Raw genomic sequence first — 22,386 nt, 5'->3', positions numbered from 1 at the left:
TAATTGTTACTCAGCATATAGGTGTGCCAAGTTTAATAATGTAAAGATGCATTAAGAAAAAAGTAGATAACCGACTGCCTGTCTTTCTATACTATATAAATAAAATACCTGTGCTTTTATGCATAAATAAAATCTTTACATATGTTCAAAGGTATGCATATATACAAACAGTGCCCTTATGTATAGAAGTTTTTATATATTTGAAATGCAGACACATACGCACACGTAAATACAAACACACACATAGCTATCTGAAAGTTAACCAGAATACATTTTCTGATTTTTCGTGGCAGCACAAGCTTTTTTGTCTGCTAAGTCCTCACTCACTAATTCACATTCTTTTAAAGGGAAAAAAATATGCTTCTGTGCTCTAGTTTTAAAATGCAAAGGTATGATGTTATTTGTCACCATGCCCAAAAAAGTCCTTACTCGGTAACTTTGCCAGAAGAGGGAGAGAGAGAGAAGGCAAATGCTCCCCCAGCTGTTTCCTGTCTACAGTGTCTGTGTAATGTAGATAAATGTGAGGATTTTCTCTAAATCCCTCTTCTGTTTGCTAAATCTCACTGTCACTGCTAAAATCAGAGCAGATAGAGCCTGCGCAATGGAATAAAGTCCTCAATATTGAAATGTGACATTGCTCTCAACATCTCACATCTCTCTGGATTTCTTTTTTCTCATCATTACTGCTAACAAATTCATTTCCAGACTTTGCACTTTTAAGAAGCAATGGAAAAAATCAACAGTCTTTCAACACAATTAGTTAAGTGCTGCTTTTGTGATTTCTTGAAGGTAAATCTTTATTACTATTTCAAATAATTTTTTAGCTTTATTTTACTGTATATTGTCTGCTTCTGGTTTGAGGAGTATTATGCACTTTTCAATAACATTATTTTAGAACTGAGAATTATTTATAAATTGCTGAACATGCAATTTTATGTGATCTGGAAAATGGCTGTATGTAATAGTTGCAATTACATAGACAACTGTAAGGGTAAACTATTGCAGATACATGTCTTAAATTTCACTTCTATTCAGAGAACTTTGTAATATTACAGTTATGTCATTATTAAAGGGTCCAATTACATAATTGTCTTTATTGTTAATTAATGCTTCTGAAAACAAGAACTTCTAGCTATTTTCTGCAGGTGCAGGGATTTATAGGAAAAAAGGTATTATTCACATGTTAAGTTTCTTCTGGTTTATTGTACACAATTATAGATAAAATGTTCATGTTTTCACAGGGAAACTTTTAAGAGATGTTGTCACTGCAGCAATTTTCTGGCAGCATTGTAGCATTTACTTGCTTTTTGCTTTCATAAATTAAAAGTAAATGTGAAGTTCAGTTTGTTTTCTACATTAGAAACCAGCTGCAACTCTTGCTGACCTTGCATATTTGTATAGCTTAAGCAATTGTACATAAAGAAAATGGAAATTCCCCTACATGTTCATCTCCAAGTTTTCCCTAGTAGGGAAGGTTGTTTCAGGAAAGTTTTCACATGAAGTTTCATGCTATGACCCTATAATTTCTACACATTAATATAAACTGTCTCTAAGTAAATTTGGCTTCAGTAGGTGCACGACCTGTTTCTGTCAATTGGCCCCAGTTCAACTTTCCTTTATCAGCAAATTTGTATCTTTCAAGAACTTTTTCTGTTAATGTTTTGCAAGGACACTTATGCAGTTGACAGAATTCTCATGTTTTAATTGTTTAGGGCCTAAATATTTGTTTAAGTGTCTTACATTTAAAACACACTTACCTCATTCCTTAATGTGATTCAAAAGAGCAGGTCTGTAACTGCAAAGGATGAAACCATTTTCTTAATGTACAAATGGGCATCTCTTCCAATATACTTGAAAGACGAAGATGATTTTTTTTTTTTTTTTAAAGTATTGAGCTAGGCACTAAGAGACATAAAAGTAAAGTGCTAGTTCCTTGGTGCATCCTGCCAAGCTTCCTTGAAATCAATGGAACATATTGATTTAGGTTAGGCTGTAGCCCATATTTTTAAATCAAAGTTAGCAGTATTTAAACCTTGATCTATTCCAGAGTATATATGCTTTATTTATATAATAATTATGAGTGAATACTGGTATTACATACTAATTACTTCTACTATGGCTTGTTAATCAGGTCCAAACTCTATGAAGCAAAATGTAATTCTGAGCATGGTTTTTTTTCTATAGCATAGACTATCCATAAAAATGTTGCCCCCTTCAAGATATTTATAATTACTGTACAAGTTCTTTTATGTTATTAAAATGACCAAGCATGTGAAGAATTCTTATGCACAACTTGTGCCAACTGATAGTTAGATGAGGATGACTTCTATAGAAGAATAAAGAGCTAAAAGAGATGTCGAGTGTTCATATATGACATTCCTCTGTGGTGTCACTCTTCTGGACTATTAAAAGAGGAATGCAGCAAAAGCTGGTTATTTTACTGAAAAAAAGAGGAAATTCCAGCTGTGAAAATATGGTCAGTCATTCTATGCAACTAAAAGAAGTGCTTACCCAGGCTCATCCTGAACCTGTATTCAATTTCCAAATGTAATTAGATGCTTCAGTAAACCCCACCCACATGCCATTGCGTTTTCTTTTAAACTCTCAGCTTTCTAGTCAAATTGGGGACATTGCAAGCACTCTGACTGTAAAGAACCTGAAGAAAAATTGGATTACTACTTTGTATTTTCTTAGGGATATTCCCATCAGACACAAATGGGAACTTTGATTTTATCACAAACATATTGAATCAACAAGTATTATGTTTAATTAAAATGACAAACTAAAGTTCAAGTTTTAAACAGTGTTTTGGAATTGGTTTTGATGAAACAGCACTTAATCCAACAAATAATTTACTGAGCCCTAGAAATATGTGAGTCTGTCTTCTTTTACCCAAAGTTTTTACTTGTTTGAAAGTTCTTGCCTGTTTTTAAATTTGGAGATAAGGTTAGAATTTCTCTGTGGTTTATACTGTGCAGCCTTTTTGGCGTACACTAAGGGAAAAACAGTAGATAATCTCTTTTGTTGTAGTTCAGTGCTGGTGTTTATATGAAAATGCAACCCAGCTGAAAGGTCTTGAAAAATACAAAGTTGTTAAATGGCTACGTTTATTTCTGGCCCAAATGTTATAAAAGAACAATTGTTAAATACATAACGTCTTTTATTTGTAATGTCTTTCAGCCTTCTGAGGTGGTGTGCTAAACAGCCTTCTGCTTTACCTCCTCAGAACTGGGAATGTTCTCAAACTGCAGGTGCATCATATTTATCTTAGAAATGCAAAATTCTGGCAAGGGAAAAAAGAAATTGATGTTGTTAAGATACAGAATCATTACAGGAAATAATGCCTCTTGTTATCATCACTCACTTATAATCCGATCTTACTCCATCTGCCATTGAAGTTATGTCCATGCATTAAAGCTTGCTGGTTTTTGCATGGCAAAGTTGGCTAAATACTCTTGTGAGTGGGAAAATAATTACTCTTTCTTTTTATGATATATCATGGGATTTAGATTCATTCATTATTTTCACAGCAGAAATATCAGGAAAAAAAGGGGGATAATTTCTGACTTCTTTATAGACTTGTCTCATTCAGCTTTGACTAAAGATGAAATAGGAGACTCATTCAGCAAGGTGCTAAGATCCCTCGCCAACAAAACAAGAATTCTTGAAAATTATTGACTAGAGAAGGCTCAATACTCCACTGGATGATATCCCATATGAAAAGACACTAGGCAATTTCATCAGTTTTTCAAAAGTTCCGTGAAAAAATAAGATTAAATGGTTGCTGAAAACCCGAAAGTAACTTTAGGGAAGATTAATAATTTTACTCAAATTACTTTGCACTAGTCTGCTAATACAAAGCAGTTTTAAGCCAAGGTTAACTGCATGTGCAAGATATAAAGCTTCTTACCTGACTGCAATACTAACTTTAACCTTGAAAGAAAACGAAATTAAATGCAGATTTACACCTTTCAAAACTAGCATTTTTGGCAAGAGATCTAAATCTGTTCAGAATATTCATTAAGCACAATCTTCACTGTCCTGCTACTAAATATAAATTGCTTTTCCTAGTATTTAAAAAAAACCCGGCTATCTTCTTTGACATGTAGGGTTGATATAAATTGACATAAAAGGAAGTGAATAAATGGAATGCTGCAAATTTACACCCATTGGGGACTGGCCTTTCTTCAGTCATAAGTCCAGGAAAAAAACAGTTTGTAAACAAATGTAAATAAGACAAGAATTACCACCTCTGTGTATACCTCATAGCCCAACCTGATTAAGAGGATATGGTGCAGGTCAGTGAGAGTATAGCTGCTTCCATTAAGTCAAAATACAATTCCATAACACTGCCACTAGTGATTGTCTGAATTTCTTGAATGCTTCCAAATGTTAACTTGCTAGTAACAGAGGACTGCAAGAGTCATTGTGAGTGTGGTGCCCTACTATAGAAGGTCCCACATCAACTCTTCTGTAACTTTGGCAAGCTCTATCTTGAAATTTATTTTGTTTTGTTCTGGTATTTCCCTTTTTAAGGTGGCTGGAGAACCATGGACTACTAATTATGAACCCTTTTCCTAGTGGGCCAAATTTCCTTCCATCCAGTTTACAGCCATTTATTCTTGCATCAGTGCTGTTCTTTAGTTTAAATAGCTCTTCTCTGCCACATGCCACCTCCATCTCTCACAGTACTTTGGCAGGCAACTCTCATATTCCCTCTTAGCCTGCCTGCTCTCAGATGAAACAATTCAAGGTTTCCCAATCTTCTTTGCTCCAGTTATTTTGGGCTTCCCTTTGCCTGTCTATCGCTCTCTTCCATGTCCTCCTTTTGCAGGAGCCACCATAAATCATAGTTACAACAGGGTTCTCTAACTACTTGTGCATGTGAACCAAGAATATTCACCAGAGGAAGTAATCAGTTTACAAAATACATGGCTTCAATACGTAGACAGTTGCAAAATTATTGTGAGGTATATCCCGATACTGTATTTATTGTCTAACAGATTACAGTACACATGAATTCTCAATTCACAAGGGTGCAGGAGTCATTTTCTTTAGGACTCTGTTGGGAAATTCTGACACTCCTTTTGCTTTCTTGGCAGGTGAAGATGCACACTGTGTCCTACATTCATTTCTTCTACCTTGGCCTGTGTTTGCTTACCTTAACCAGTTCTGCTGCTGCTGGCCCAGAAACACTCTGTGGTGCTGAGCTGGTTGATGCTCTTCAGTTCGTGTGTGGAGACAGAGGCTTTTACTTCAGTAAGTTAACCGTTTTCTTCAATGAACTGCTAAACTTTTCCGTGTAATTCGTTGGAGTTTGCAACTGGTCTAAGCAAGCTTGGAAATGACCAAACTAGTCTGCCAAGTAAGACTAGTATCCTCTGTCTTGAAGATGCCCAAGTCTTCAGTGACCATGAAGTCTCAGTAAAGACTAGAGTTGTGCCTCTAGTTCAGCCTTTCTGACTTACTGACAAATTTTCCTTTTCAGACATGATACTGCTTTTAACAACTTCCCAGCTGCTGCTATTCCACCTGCTGTATTACTGCTTTCTGCTGACCTGCCACTGAAATTAAATGAATGAAAGCACATACTAGACCCAAGATACTCATGAGGCAGAACTGCATGTACCTGTATTGTCAGACTACTCATAAACAGCCTAAGTACACGTTGTATCGTGTTAAAAACACACTAAGCTTCAACATCTGGTTTGAAAAAAAGAAAAGCTGGAAGGCAGCAAGCAGAAAGTTACCACATCCAAGTATCCACATGCTTCATCAGTCAAATATAGATGAAATAAAATTCATGCATAGTGAGATAATAAAAATTAACACCAGTACAGACAACAGATAAAATTAAGTCTGCAATAGTGTGGATATGTTAGTACTCAAATAACCTTCTGGAGCAAGACCTACACTTTGGAACTGAGTATCACGATATTTTTCCTTTGCTGTGTTTTAGACTGTGCAAATCTATAGTAGTTAGATAAGTAACTCCATTGTCTTCGTACTTTCTTACAAGTGTTGTCAAGATCAAGAAATACACAACTTGCAAATAATAGAAAACTATTTCAAATTTTCAGCCATTTGCTACTCAAATAACATGAAGTTAATCAAACTTTTAGCTAGGAGTATATTCATTCTGAATTCATTCATTAATATATTTATTCAAAACATGCAAGAATTTGTGCTTTTAGAGCCTCTGAAGCTAGTGTGCTCTTTCAATAATAATAAGTGCTTGTCTGAAGTGCTTGTCTGAAGTTACCTCTCCTTCATGGCCTCAGTTCACTTTCCAAACAAGAACCTAACTAAGAAAAGGAAACATGGGAAGGTGAGGCTATAAAGACAAGAAATTAACTGAAGGGATATTTTTCTATTTATTTTTATACCCTTTGTGAGGTCTAGCTTGTTTGGGGTTTTTGTTTACTTTTCTAATCCTCATTTAATCCTAATAATTCTTGCTTTCTAAGGTATCACTTTGTTTTTTAGATCTTAAACACGCCATCCCTATTAATTTCTATTCATGGAGTTATTGCTTTCAGTATTTTTCTCCTTGCTTGCAATAAAAATAGAAACAGGCACATCTACATTGTTGAATCTTTAATTTACAGCAAATCCTGATTTCTTCAACATACAAGCTGCAGACATCTTCACTATCTTCTTGACACTTTCTAGTAATGTTTACCTTTGAAACTATGAGCCTTAGATTCAAATATGCAAAGTAATTCACTAAAGAACCCGTCTTTTCTGTATTTAACACTTCAGCTATCGTTAATGAGCATCTGCTCTAGGGTGCTGTTTAACTTTGTATTCTGGTGCTAACTACAATATTAAAAATACTGGAATATCTCATGAAGGAATTTACATTTTTCTACCAACACTTTATATCTTCACTTGAACATCAAAATCAGTTACATTTATCAGCAGCTGAGTTACCCTTCAGGGCCTATTGGCGTGTCCTACAAATACTTCCTCTTTGTGGTTGGAAGGAATGCCAAGGCAGACTTTCATCTCACTCTCTTGCTTCTGCACCAGAAAAACAAGACGACAATATACTTCATCCTTAGAACAGCATAGCAATTTTTTTCTAACACACATTATCTTAGGCATTTTCCCAGTCATTCCTCTCCTGGAAAAACATTTGCTGCTTGTTCAGAGAACTGTCATACTTGCTTAGCACAAGAGTGGCTGCTACTGCCAAGCAATCAGACTTACTGTTACATGTACTCTTTCTGTCCCTCAAGGTAAGAGGACTTGTGAAATGCTAATCATCAGCAATAACTCTCTTTGTTTTCAACCTCAGTTATCCTAAGGTTGTGCAATCTGTTTCAAATCTCTAAATTCCCTAAAGTAGACCATCCTTACTTTAAAATGCACCAGGATGGGTTTCTGAACTTTTAAAGGCAATCTTTACCCTTGCAATCTTGAGTTTCATCTGCTGCCAGTAAACACTTTCTCTCTAATTTTCTTTGCTGTTTTCTTACATTCCAAGTTTTCACTTGAAATTAATGTAACTGTTGCTGACACCATAAAGGTCTGCTTTGTTTTGTATGGAAGACTATGGAAGGTTTTACTAATGAATGACCACCCTGTTTTAGTAAAGTCGCACTGTTGTAATCAACGGACTGCAACTGCAACATTCAACAGGAATTTTATGAAGTTGATACATGGCCCCTGGATGCTAAGTAATGTGTGTCCTCTACCTGACTGCTTCTGATTCATAAGGCAGCAGTTTAATCTGTTTTAGCCTTCTCCCTCTTATTCATTAGTGTTTAGTGTAAACCATAGAACTATAGAACAGTAAATCCAGTAACATTTGTTAACAACTTGAAATCATTATATCAAATGTACTACAGAATGCAGCATATTATTGGAAGTTAAAAACGTTGCTCCATTTCACAGACCTTTTAAAGAATGCTACATCATTCGCGGAAGTAAAAATCCAGTGACATTTTTTCTTTTACTGTGAAGAGAATGTCAATTTTGATTGTAGCTGAAGCCTTCTCATATGCTGGCTCCTTTATATAAAGTATAATAAATGGTAATGTTTGCCTTTAACTTGCACAGGAAATAGCTGTGAGGGAAGGTTTTTCTTCCATCATTCTGTATTTCACAAGAGACTCCAAATATAAAGAATACCTTTTGGCTGAGGTGGAACTCCTGGTTCAGATTCAATGTCAAAGCTTCTGACTATTCCTTGGGAGTTGTGGGTGGAAATGAAGACAGAAATAACTGGGTTACTTTCTGTTGAAACTCTGTACTCCACATCCACAAGGCTATACCTATGGCTAGGATTGGAAGAAAAAAAATTTCCTTTATATAGTCTACTCTGCCCAACTTAGCTATAAAAGGAAATTCTTTACAGCTTCTGAAGAGATGCCCCAGCTGCTTACCATACACAAAGAAAAGTATTGACTTCAGGAGGAAGTTAAATGTGGTTTCTACCACTCCCTTTCTTCATGAAGTAGATGATTGGCAAGGAGCATTTTTAAAAGTTTTTTTAGCAGAGAACACCTCACAAATCCCAAAATGGAGCATCTGCTTTTTCCCTGGGTCACATTTAACCCCAGCCAGCACTGGCTACTTCTTGGACAGCTTTTTCTTTCCCATGATTCACCAGTGAAAAGTAGTTTGTTGCCACCTTTTATCTAGCAACACCTTTCTAGTAGAACTCCTACCACCCAAAATCCTCTGTGCTAGCTTATGTTAGGAGAAGCCAACAGAGAGCCTGGCCACTGCTACACAAGTGGCTACACTTAGACACAACATTTGTCAGTTAATGTTTCTCTAGTCTCAAAACTCTGGATTCAACAGTCATGATGACGACTGGGATTGCTGTTATGTTCATTAGAATTTGAATTCCTAGAAATGTCTATCATGCCACTGCTATTACAAAACAATGCAGAGGGCACAGAATGTTGGAAAAACTGAAAGGACAAATTACAGCAAACTTACAGAGTGATAGCCCGAGACAGGGAGGAATTTTGCTTGAAATGGTCTAGTCTTATCACGGGAATTTACTTTTTAGATTAACCTAAAAAAGAGATTTTTTTCTTTCTTCATACAAGTTGAATTTGATGGGCAATTGTTCGTTCTTGCTCAAGGCATGTCCTCTTGCTGAGGACTATTACTATCATGAAAAAGGAAAGAAAATGTAGTTTCTCTAAGGCGCAAATGTTGTATTCTTTTTCATCTAGTTTCTTCTCCTTTGAAAATATACCTTTTCCAATAAATGGATACCAGTTTGGCTAACAATACACAGGTGCCAATAAGGACATAGCTTTCTTATTTCCTTAGAAACTTTCAATCATTCTAATTTCCAAAGCCCAAGTTAGATGGCAACACTTACTTGAAACAATGGCAATCAACCTCATAAATTAAGAAAACACCTATTTTTTCTGTGGGAAAAAAAAAATACTTTGGGCTTATGGTGAACCCTCTTCAGCTCCTCACTACAAGAAAGACATTGAGGTGCTGGAGCATGTCCAGAGAAGGGCAATGAGGCTGGTGAGGGGTCTAGAGAACAAGTCTTACGAGGAGCGACTGAAGGAACTTGGGCTGTTTAGTCTGGAGAAGAGGAGGCTGAGGGGGGGCCTTATTGCTCTCTACAACTACCAGAAAGGAGGTTGTAGTGAGGCAGGTGTTGGTCTCTTCTCCCGGATAACTAGTGATAGGACGAAAGGCAATGGCCTCAAGTTGTGTCAGAGGAGGTTTAGATGAGATACTCAGAAAAATTTCTTTACTGAAAGAGTGGTCAGGCATTGGAACTGGCTGCCCAGGGAGATGGTGGAGTCCCCATCCCTGAAGGTGTTTAAGAAACGAGTACATGTGGCACTTCAGGATATGGTTTAGTAGGCATGGTGTTGTAGGGCGGATGGTTGGACTGGACAATCTTAGGGGTCTTTTCCAACCTACGATTCTATGATTCTATGATTCTGAAGCATCACTAGCATACAAAAGAAGGAGCTGAATTTACATACCTGACACAATGGAGTTCCTCTGATATTCTTCAGAGAATGGAGAATGATCCAGCACATGCTTCCCTATGTGAAAGAGTGAATCCCATAAAAGACAGGCTTTCCTGGTATCCAGCCTAATGCTCTCTGTGTCAACTGCTTTGTGGAATATCATTACAGATTTTTACCACATTTTTTTCCACTAAGACAATCAAAATTGTGTGTTGTCCTTGGAAATATCTGCAGCTGTGCACAACATAAGACTATTGGTTTATAATCCTCAGAAAATCAGGATAAGACAGTGAACATAATTTTGGGTAATCGGAGCTGTCATCAGATTTCATTGCATTATAGAACTAAGGTATACATGGAGGAATTGCTGCCTTACAGAGGAAGAAATAAGGGGCATAGCAATAGGCAATTATGTTTTGCTTCTTCCATTTCCCTTTGGTTAACAGCTTCTTGTTTACTTCAGGAAGTCTGCTTTTAAGATGTTATTAAAGTTTCTAGGCCTGTCAAATGTATCAACATAATTACAAGAGATGGCATGGCACTCAGTTCTTTAACTACTCTATACCTGTCGGCGCTATGAGTCATTAGCTCCTCTATGTGTCCCTGATTGAAAGGAATGTTAATGTTGCAAGCCCAGGAGAGACACACTGAAAAGCTCCGGTGGACACATACAGCCTGTGGTTTCAGTGACAGTCTTAGCAATCTTTGCAAAGCAATGCTGGTCATCTTAGCTATGTTCATACAGCAAGATCTGAGAGTGTTTTTAAGCTCCTTGGTCTGGCTACATGCTCTGTTCACATCCAAATCCTGTATCCATGGAAGATTTGAGTGTATTCCTCAATCTTTATCCCCAGGTTCCTTACTTCTTGCAGGAAAGCCAGCCTGGAAAGCAGCTAAGATGTGCTTTACCCAGGTCTCCAGGGTCAGTGCTCAGGGAACCAGGACTACATGTACAGTTATTGATATACCTCTGCAAGAAAAAAAGACAACTCTGGCTTCTGGAATGGTATCACTGTATAGTCAAAGAACTGATACATAACTTTGTTGTGTGTTCTGTTGCCCCTGCTAGTAGCCATTGAGGAAGTTCTCTGAAAATAAGGCAGACTTCGAAAGAATTTTCTCCTTTTTCACCACATTAAGAAAGGCTAGGGAGTGTTTGTAAATGCTAACTTTAGTTTGGTGAGGTAAATCTTCTTAAGTTACCTCTTTAATAACAATGAGAGAGGTTCCGCCTTCTTTCTCCATGGATCACACAGTGAGTCTAGGAGGATTTAGCCTCTAAAACACACTAAATTTGGACTCTGCATACAGGTCCCCTCTGCAGCTAGTTCTCAGGTCACCAAGGATTTCACAATTTTTCAACCTTTTCATTAAGAAGGACTGAAGTAGTAATGAGAATTTTAATGAGGTGACTGGAAGCAAACCATTGATCCAAATTGCAGCAAGAAACATCTCCGCAAAAAGTCTCTAGTACCAAAACCAACTAAGTACAGTTTCTCCAGAAGTTCAATTTATACATGTCCGTATTAGCTGCTAGATGTTAGAGATGCTAAGGCTTTTTATGATGTTTTCCTTTATCTATGCACTAGACCAAGTTTCAAATTCAGTCTCAAATAGCAGAAAGCTGTTATTTGACTTCCGATTCCCTAACTGCTATATGTGTATTTAATACATTGTTTAGTCTTATGTTGGATAAAGTCACTCAAAGAAGTACTTGGCAAGATCAGCATTAATTCTTGGCATAGCCACCCCTCTTACTTTTCCACTGAATCTTAAATACCAAGAAAAACCCTTCACTAACTTCAATTCTGGCATATGCTTTATGCAATTGGCCAAAACCTTTGCGTATGGACGCCTGCGTTTGTTCTGGTATTAATAATGCATTTGCAATATTTGATCAACAGCGGCAAGAGTTGCAAAGCAAATTACTCAGTTCAGCAGAATCAAGCAGTCTCTTAATTAAAACCTTTTGCATTAACTACTTGAGCATCTAGGGCAATCTATATAGAGTGCTCATTCAAAGAAGGAAGTTCATACAGCAATTTCTCTAGAGCTTATTCACTACTATAGCTCTTATGCATGTTTCAAACCCTCTCATATCACTGAAAATCAAATAGAGACTTAAAGCCATTTTCATTTCTGAGCTTTGCTGAAAAAGGAAGTATCTGAACTTGTTTGTTAAACCATACCCAAATGTCAATATTTCCCTATGATACGAGCTTAATTGTTCAAAAATATGACAACAAATGAAAGTGGTAACCATCAGTTAAATAATTTCTCTGTCTAGAAATCAAGACAAACGAAATACCACAGATGTATTCTTATTGAAGTATTAATAGTAAATTTATATCTGGTAATAACCACAAGAACTTCCATGTCCAAAAGAAGAAAAAGCCATTCATACTTTCTTAGTGGTGCATTTAATGCAAAATCACTACACAAGACATAGCCCAAGTACTGGGTCTAACTGCTAAGTAATGACAAGCATTATTTCATGTTTACATCTGTGAATGAGGTTCTGAGAACAAGAATTATAACACAACCATAACCTTTGGAGGGGCATAACATATACTGACCAGTGTGTTATGCCAATTTATAGAAAATTTTGCATTGTCACTGTAATTAAAGATTTAAAAATTTGACTCCAGTTAAATATTGAAGGCATATTTCAACCCAAAGGCTGTACCCTTAGGCACTAGTTAACATGTAACTTTTAGAATAACAGAACAAATTGCTTTTCTTACTGTATCAAAGCAAGAAAAGTCAAATGCTATCTTCTTTTCAGACTTCTTTAAATATCAGACATATTTCATAGGTGAGCTTATCTTGTCAATTTTATCAGAGCAACTTGTAGGTTAAATTTCTCGTTGCCTCTCTAACGTCAATTCCTGGTAAATTCATTTGGAATTCCTTAGAAAACTACATTTAATTCCTCAGTGAACTTAAATTCCTAGAAAACCAGACACAAGTCTGAGATAGTTGCTGTATTTTCTGATTGAAGCCCACATACAGTCAAATTTAATATGTTTTCAGTGTTCTTGCTCTTATAAGACACAGTGGAAGCTATTGCTTACCTCCTGTTAAAACCTTTGCTAGTCAAAACTGGAATAGCTTCCCTTTAACAAAGAAAAAATTTAGAACTCATCTTTCTCTTTGTTTTTTCCCGAGTCTACAGAATATTTATATATTTCCTATCTTACTTTTGAAATTCAGCTGTGATTCCAGTTTTCTGATCTATGTCGTACAACTGTTCTAGAGTAAGAGAATGCCATAAGGAAGCAGAAGGGTCTGCTGTCCGATGTGCCCATAAAAGTGTGGAAGTAGGGAAGGAGTGTCCTGCTAAAGCACGCTCAAATCTGAATTTTTTTTTTTTTTTTTTTATACAGAGCCGTTTGTTTGTAGTGTTTGTGTCTTTGTGTGTTGGGCAGAAACTTACACAAGGCTGAGTACGATGCAGAAAAAAGAAAGGGTTGACTTAGACCATTCTGACTTAATCCAGCTCAGTGAACACAACCGTTTTCTTTCTGAAAATAAATATTCTAGCAATAGTTACTAACTATTGCTATCTCCAAACAAGTTAGCACTTCAGTAACACCCCTATAAACAGCAACTTCCAAGGAAAGTAAATACTACTGAAAATTGTTTTGACTTCAAAAGAAAGTTAATTAACAGCCATATCCTACTAAAGCAATGGATAAAAGCTTAAATTATACGCACAGACTCTGTATTTCACAACTAGTCTGTATTCTAAAGAATATTTTAAAATGTATGGCTTATGCAAAAGTAGAAAAAGTATAAGTATTCCGGGGAAAATGGCAGAGAAGGCGGCATTATGGTTGTGGATCTGAGAACATGAGTACACTCCTAATTAGCTTTGATGGCTGTGTGGTACTATGCATAATCCAATTTAAAACAGAAGAATATTTTTCAGACTTACATTAACTATACTGCAGGTTTCTTTTAACTCTTCCCCATCAAAATGACTGGATAAGAGCTTCTACTATGATAATAAAATTTTTGCAACTTCTTTTTGTAAGTCTTCACTGATTACTTTAGGTTACATGAAAGCTAAGGACATCTATTTTAGGTTAACACAGCAGCTTTAAATTGGATACATTTCATACCTTGAAACTTCTGTAGACAAGTAAGATGTAATAATTTTTTTCTACATCCCCTGAATTCCTGAATTACTAGTCAACAGGTCTTCCATGAAAAAACTTAGTTTTTCCTACGTATTTCAAGTTTTATGTTTCTTTCCATTAAAGTTTCCAGCCTTTCATAGACATATTTAGTTTGGCAGGAAGAATCGGGTGACTCATAGACTGAAGAGATTTGAGAGCAAGCTACTGAAAATGTATCTAATTTCTTCTTGTGTAATTTGGGAGCAAGCTACTGATAGTATGTCTAATTTCCCTACTTTAATCAGATGTATTACTGGCAAATATGTATCCTGAATAAAAGCATTCTGTTTTTTCTAATTGTTTCTGGCATTTTACTCTGAATCAATGGGCATTGAATGAAAACAGGGGTACTACTGAAATAATTTGCATTATAACCCTACTTATATTTTGAAATTCAGTAGTATCAAAGTATTCCTTGCTGACCTTTTTTTCGTGTTTTTTTTTTTCCTTCTTTTTTCAAAGGAGGATACAGGTTTAGAAAGAGTAAGTGATGCTGTTATACCTCCATGATTCATATAGAGGATAGATGTATTAGAAAAGCTCCCATTTGTATTTTGTTCTGGACTGTAATGTTCCTTGCACCTCTTTTCAGCCAAAGACTTTTAAATTTAGTTCTTTCTAGACAAACTGCGACAAACACCATTTTCATTTATCCACATACAGACTGAACCTTCTGAATGATAAAGACTAAACAGAGTTTGATCCAATATACACACAGAGATTCTGGTTCAGATTCTTCCATCTACTTTTGGGCACATAAATAAGGTATCTGAGTTAGGAGCCTACTCAAGCTCATTCTAGAGTCAGTGAAAGGAGTTAGAAACTTTCAGAGCTCTCATTAAATTCTGAATATCCCATAGGACATGCTTTTCCTTCTCCACTAAATTAAGCAAGGAAGCTTTGGCAATTGTATCCTTAAGTCAGTTGAGTCAATTGAAAAAGGACTCACCACTAACAGCCTAAATTTTGGTGGGATGAATCTATTTAAAATCCCACAGTGAACTTCAATGTTCGGGCTCGTACAGATCATATTTCAAATCAAAGCAACCCCAAGCTTATTTTAGCTGCCATAGTATGATACAGTTAAGCAAAGACCCAGCATGTGCCTTAGGCAGGTAACACCAGTTAGAGCTGCTCCTTTGGCTTTTAAGAACTCCCAGGCCTTAATCTGACGAAGTGTGAATGCTGTTGGAGAAAGCACTCAACTCTGAGACAGTAAAAGTAGAAGGGAAAAGCTTATATATCTTTTCTTTCTTGAGATAATAGATAGAATATACTCTTACATGCCATAATAAGTAACACTCCTTCATATTTCACTCCTGCATAATGAGATAAGGTGCGCTTATCCATGCATAAATAATGAAGCAATTTTTTACACTGCTGTTCACATGGATTAATTTCTATTCCCATGAATATACATGGCCCAGCAGTTTTTTAAGAAACAGAGACAATAATAATATTTAAAACCTACAGTGACATCTAAACATCAGACATAATTAAAGAAGCATTTTCTCCAATAGAATGTTGTGCATAAAGTATCATCATGGAGAAAAGACACAGAATGATGCTCAAGTACAGTTTTGAGATACTCATTGATAAAACAGGCATACAGTTTTGAGATACTCAAGCAATCTGAAGATTTTAAAAATAGCTACTGTTGACCTAATGAGCTCATCTATAAAAGCAATAGTATGACTGAAGTAAGACAGAACCCTGCCTGAGGTTTTTAGTCATTCAATGAGTTGAATCAACAGCACAAAGTCCCTCTGCCTTCCTCACTTCAGTTCCTCCCTTCATCCAAAGCAATACAGAAACAGCACAGAGCCACTTCAAAGATGATCGCATTCCACGATCTTCTCTAAAGCGATCCATTTGAAGGGAACAGTAATTGCTGTAGTTAGAATTTCCAAACCAGATATGGTGGATAGATATTATGCTTTAGGTTGTTCAGATGTTGACAAATCTTTTTCAGTAACTGCACTGTTTTGAAGCAGAGTACAGCACTAAAAACCAGAAAGGATTATTTATATTAGCTATGAATAAAAATGTATACAATTTAGCCGATTTCTTGTTACTCTTAATATTGTGCATTGCACCATTCCCAGTTTGTCTGACTTGAGGGAAAGGGGGTAGAAATGAGGGTAGTGTTTCCACAACATTCTCTCACTTCACCATTATCTATTGTCTTCTGCGTTTATAAGTGATGAAGGGTGATCTTGTATGAGTCTTGCATGAATGATTTTCATACACTTGTAGAGTTCCACCACTATTTCAGGCATGAGATACAGTAGATTTAATATAGCTATCCCAAGATACAATCATTTCAAAAAGTGGAGTGGTCAAGATAACATGGCCATTCAAAAAATTATAGGCAGATATTTTTGTAGAATTTGACCCTTCTCTTTCTTTTTGCAAACTGAAATTCCGCAAAATGAAATTCTACAACTTCAGCTCTAATGGCGTGAAGTCAACTACTATAATTTTGGTTACATAGTCATCTTATTTTAGTTTTTGAAAACAATAGGAACTGATGCAATAAAAGACAAGTCCTTCCTGTTATCACTAAGATGAAGACTAATAAAATGAGCAGAAATCGTAAGAGGTTATATTCTTACTCTGTTCAGGCATTAGAACAGGCTGCCCAGGGAGCAGGTTGAGTTCCCATCCCTGGAGGTGTTTAAAAAATGTGTAGATATGGCACTTCAGGATATGGTTTAGTGGTAATGGTGGTGTTGGGTGGATGGTTGGACTCGATCTTAGAGGTCTTTTCCAACCTGTGATTCTATGATTATTGTCTGCTGCTCTTTTCAAATAGAAATTTATACTCTGATATGAAAGAGATGAAGCTCAGATCTGTGGAAAAAGACAAAATTTGTTTTGTAAGTCTGTCTTGAACACCCTATCAAGAATGAAATAACCTGCACAGATTTTGAATGCAAAATTATTATTTTTGAATTATGAAACAGGTGGGAGTGCTCTTGGGGTTTTTTTAGGACATAGTATTTAAAAAAAGTGTACATCTACATGCTTGTGTGGCAAAGAGAAGAGAGATGTCAAACAAAAGCTGATATGTAGTATAATAAAGCAGTGACAAAGATGATGCCAAAGAAGGGGAAAATATGATGTCAATAATCCAGACTGGCCCTGTCCAGGAGTTTCTTCACTTTGTAATCCACAATCAGGAGTCCATGGATACTTACTCAAGGTTATCTGTTAACTTCAATTGGCTTTGGCTCAGTACACTGAGGATAATGTGAGTTTGAGGAATCCTCTATGCTCACTAAAGAAAACATTGATCATTGATTTTCCTCGGTCTTTTGGCCATAAGTGCCATTGCACCACAAATATTTTCCCTTGACTGGATTCCCACTGGTTTCTAACTAGTCATCTGTTTTTCCTAAGAACTACCAGCTGAACTTTTGAAATTTTTCCTTCTGTATTATAAATATAGCAAATAGAGGCTCTTCTGAGCAATCACTATGTATTACTTGTGCCTGATTAAAAAGGGTACATGAGCATCAAAAAAATCCTTATTTTTCACATGCATTCAAACCAACCTGAAAGGTTTATTGTGTAATTTTAAAGTTCATCTACCATTCATGGTACAAACTTTTAAAAATTATCAATTCTTCATACATAAGTGTTTGCTGAAGTGCCTAAATTGGTCTTGATTTTGTGTCAGGGAGATGGTTACTTCTAAAAGACTGAACACTAACTTTTTAGAAGTGTTAATCTATTTTCAAAAATTCGTATGAGTCTCATGAAAAGTCAGTGAGACCTTGGAGGCTCCTCGGGGCATATGAGGCAGATTTTCAATGTTTTTTAGGCACTGAAGAGGCAGATGGACAGAGGCAGATTTTTCAAAAGCAGTCATGCATCTAATTTCCACTGAAATCAATGATAGGTGGTCCTAGGCAGTTTCCTTTTAAATCCTTCTAGGCCTATGCCTGTGGTTTTGGTTGCCTCAGTATCTTTGGAAAGACAAGTCAGGGTCCTTCGCTACTTGTTTAAATTTTGCTTATGGATGTTATTGACTACTTGTGAAAAAGCTATCACTATTAAAAGCTCTTCAAAATAAGAATTGGCGTAATGACTTGGCTTCCTCTCTGACGTTAAACATACTAATACGCTTAGTATGAAATCTTCTTAATTCTAGCATAAATATGTGAGGCATCAGATGAAAGCTAATAATTTCCCAAGTGAGCTAAAAATAATGAAGGTTGAATTTGAATAAATATTCTAAGAGTAATTCTGGAACAGACAGTTATTAATAAGTGCTGTAAATGCTACCTTTCAACTAACCTCATTTGCAGGATGCCAAAGCCTAAACACGGACCACAAACAATACCAGATAAAGACTGAACATGAGAAAAATTATAATCATTGCAGGAAGTTGGAGACAATTAATATTTTTTTTTTTTTTTGTCTTCTGATCAGAAAAATATTATTAAAAAATCTCTCAAACTTGTTCTGGATGTCTTATTTTGGAGTTTCATCTACTTGTGACTCAGACCTAGTCTCCACTGAAATGAGATCATCTGACAGCACTTAAATTTACTGCAATAATTCTAAATACATTGTCATATAAGGAGTAAGAGCATATGCAGGTTTTGTAAAAAAGTACTAATTTGTGTAACCACAAATAATGAAGGAATCTATGAATTAAACACATTTTTAAAACATGTTCTGCACCTCAAACTGAAGAGCTTAATGAAAGAATGAGTGACTTACGTAGTGGTCTTAAGAATCCCCTAAAATCAGGGAATATTAGCCTTAATATTGGTCACAGGCCAATCAGTTTTACATTATGCTACAGTCCATCACTAAATGACTACAGTCCTTAACAAAAAATTGTATCCATAGGTATATAGGTTGCACACTTCTTGGGACAACGAAAAAAATCATTCAAATATTTATTCTGTCTTCACTATGTAATGGGTGGTCTCATGCCCTATTGACTTCCAAGATCCAAACACTGCAGACAATAAGAATTAATATTTTCCTCATAAATTCCTCTAGAGTGTTCATCATAGAATTACTTGATTGCAGCACTCAGACAAAGACATTATACCCTAGAATTTCCCAGGAAATCATCTGTTCCTCTAAGCATTTGTAAGGGTTTTTTCCTAGTAATAGCATATCTAACTGGAGATGGCAAGCATTAATATTGCAAAGTAATTTTAACATTTCTGCTAGTACTTTGTAAGTTCAAAACATCATACAAATGTCAATGAATTTAACCTAGAGATACAGTGAAGTAGTACGTTCCCTTTATACAGGGCAAACTGAAACAACATGGAAAAATGCAGATTTGAAAACATGCAGCTGCAACTCTGCTGCTTCCTCAAAAGCAGCTTCAGCATATACCCTTATCCTACCCAAGCTACCAACGCACTTTTTTCCAAGAGAGCTGGAAACAAAAGCAATGTAATCTTTGTCTCTTTTTGTTCAATTCTAAGCACCTTTCCAAAAAACTATTAGCCTCTTGCTGCTTTCATAGGAGCAACAGAAATTGCCTCATCCTTGCGAAGTGCAGAAGTTCCAGAGCAGCTGCTGTGCAGGGCAGCAGCAGAGCACTGACTGGGAATAGTTTTTGTTGCCAGGTGGTTGGTAATGAGTTGAATTCAGTGCAGAATCATTTAAAATTTTAAGTGATTGAAATCTCTTGGTCTAGAGATCCATTTTTGGATGAAAAGTTTAGAAACAATTAAGAAAGATCATAAAACCATTTGTTTTCCTTTTCAGATAATGAAGGTGCTCATAAAAGGTGGTACAGAAAAGTCCTATATGTGTTCACAAAGATTTTACGAAGTGCTGTCACTGTGTATACACCTCTCAGAGTTGCATACTAAACCTTCAGCTGGAATTTCCTATCTTCAGTAATGACAACATAAATTAGGCTTATCCATTCATGAGTAGTCAATTGATATTACAAACTGGATGAGAATTCATACAAGTAATTTTATGATGTGAGTGCTAGCAGAGACCACCAGTGCATTTCTCACTATATATACATAATGTTTTTCACATATTAAACTTTGCTGGCAATGGGAAGTAATCCACTAACTAAAAAGCCACTTTATATGACAATTGGGTTTTTTCCTGCTTTCTCCACTCTGCATTGCCATATTTTATGCAACACTTGGAAAACTGTTTGTTCTGAACAACCTAAACAGATAAATATGATTTTGTTCATCAAGTCCATCCTAACTGTCCTTAATTTGACTTTTTCAGACAAAGTAACTGATAGACCATCATTACCATATTGCCAGCATAGATTGATAACATTTTGATAAAGTTTCCATTTTGCTGTTTCCCTATAGTCTCAAGAGATGGAGAGATGTCTCAGAAAATTAAGACCTAATCTGTATCAACAGTAGATTGTTTTCTTGCTGAAACCACTATAATCAGAGAAAACTTGTGGCTGAAGTAGGCAGTTGAAATCTGAAAGTCCCATTGTTTCTCATTTTAAGCCAGTACAAAAAATCCACCTTCTATTTGAACCACCTCTGCCTCTTCAGTTTGCATTATATCCTTGTGCTGTTGAAAGCAGTCATAATGCTGTTTTGAAACACTGCTTTGAATTTCATTTAGACACATTTAAACTACTGTAATTTAGCTGATGGCTGCTTGATTTCAGTGCAGCCAGTGAGAAAACAAGCAATCCAATGACCCCAAGTTCACTGAGACTGCTGGAAAATAAAACCAAGGGTTTGGAAGGCCAGTGCTTCAACACATAAAGAAATATATTGAATACTTCAAAAGATATAAAATTCTTAGAACTGTTGGACAGGATTCTGTGTGTGAACTTTCCTGTCCAAGCGGCATTGCTAAATACCATGACACCAATCAGAGGGCTGACATCATGGTGTTGTGTAACCCATAACCATAGCAATGTCACTTTTTAAAATGCATTATATGTGCACGCAGCAGCTTAAAAGCTCAACTGTGTCAGATGTTAAATAAAGCACAGTTCAGGAGATTTATTTTGAAATACGAGCTCTTATATTTTTTTATAAGGAAAGAAGAAAATACAAAGATTGTTAAGCCAATGTTAACATTGCGAGCTTGGATTCAGACAACAGGCACAGTAAGAACAGGTTTCATCACCAGTACAACTCATAGTGATATAGTCTGGTAAGAGAGCTAATCTTGACCATTTTAATGGATGACAATAAGCTTGAGCTTCTACATTACAAATGGGCCACGATGCACCTAAATATATGCAGTCAATAAACAGCATAGTACTCCCAAATTGCTGAGTCAATGGTCAATCTACCAGCCCAAGTTAGCTTAGTACAGGTGAGGCCTGACAACTATAAGCAATGGAGAACATGTAAGAGAAACTGGGAATGTAATCCTTCTCTCCTTTTCTTCAAAAGTAAGCATCCATCCGAAGAACCATTAGCCACTTTCTGCTCTCGCTCGAATCACAGATGTTGCCTCATTCTTGCAAGCTGCAGAAATTCCAGAGCAGCTGCTGTGCAGGGCACCAGAAAAGCGCTGACTGGGAATAGGTTTTGTTGTCAAGTGGCTGGTGATAAACAGAATTCAGTATTGCCAGGTACTAGTAAAGGGAATGTCACGTACACTTTGCCTCAAGTGACATGCAGTAGGGAGTGTCTGGTGTCATGTTACCTGTCCCTTTAGAATACCAGTATACTGGAGCTGCAGATCAGAGGCACTATGTCAGACTGATTGACCCTTTATGTGATCACAGTCATCAGCAGTTGTGTAATGTAGCTATTGCCCTCTTGATGATCCACTGAGGAGATAACTAATACTGTCTTTATGACGCATACAAATATGACATAAAGGCTTACTATACCCCGTAGGCTGCATACTATTCAATGAGATTTGAGGCTATGATTTCACAAGATACAGGGCGATATGCCCCACACAACACCATCGTCTGGGGTAGACTGAATTACAGCTTATTTGGCAAAGTTAAAAGGACTTGAATTTCTCTGGTAACAAATAACAAGACCACCATCTGGCCTTTCAACACTTGGCAATTATAACAATTCCTTAAAGTGCACAAGAAATCTGGCCACAGATTACTTCCAATATCAAACCCATATTCACTTGATTTCTTCATATGCTACATAAGATGATCTTGTTGCTAACCAATTTCTCGTACGTACAGAAAATCTATTTATAAATTTTGCACCCACAAAAATAAATGGTGAGTTGTTGAAATGTATGAGTCCAGCAGTACACAATTATGGCTAATACAGCCC

The 22,386-nt window shown here is 36.3% G+C and overlaps 1 protein-coding gene across 1 annotated transcript in view; it reads left to right on the top strand.

The window, feature by feature from the left end:
- The first annotated feature begins 507 nt into the window (after nt 1-507).
- Nucleotides 508-22,386, top strand: part of IGF1 (insulin like growth factor 1) — a 54,981-nt gene continuing 33,102 nt past the window's right edge. Inside the window, exons 1-2 of the mRNA XM_009944301.2 lie at nt 508-789; nt 5,103-5,259. Of these exons, the coding sequence (XP_009942603.1) occupies nt 727-789; nt 5,103-5,259 (220 nt within the window). The 5' untranslated portion in view covers nt 508-726. The remainder of the gene's footprint in view (nt 790-5,102; nt 5,260-22,386) is intronic.

The sequence above is a fragment of the Opisthocomus hoazin genome, chromosome 8, assembly GCF_030867145.1.
Source record: "Opisthocomus hoazin isolate bOpiHoa1 chromosome 8, bOpiHoa1.hap1, whole genome shotgun sequence".
NCBI classification, from domain to species: domain Eukaryota; kingdom Metazoa; phylum Chordata; class Aves; order Opisthocomiformes; family Opisthocomidae; genus Opisthocomus; species Opisthocomus hoazin.
Note: the sequence above shows the minus strand (reverse complement) of the source record. Positions and strands in the feature narration are given on the sequence as shown.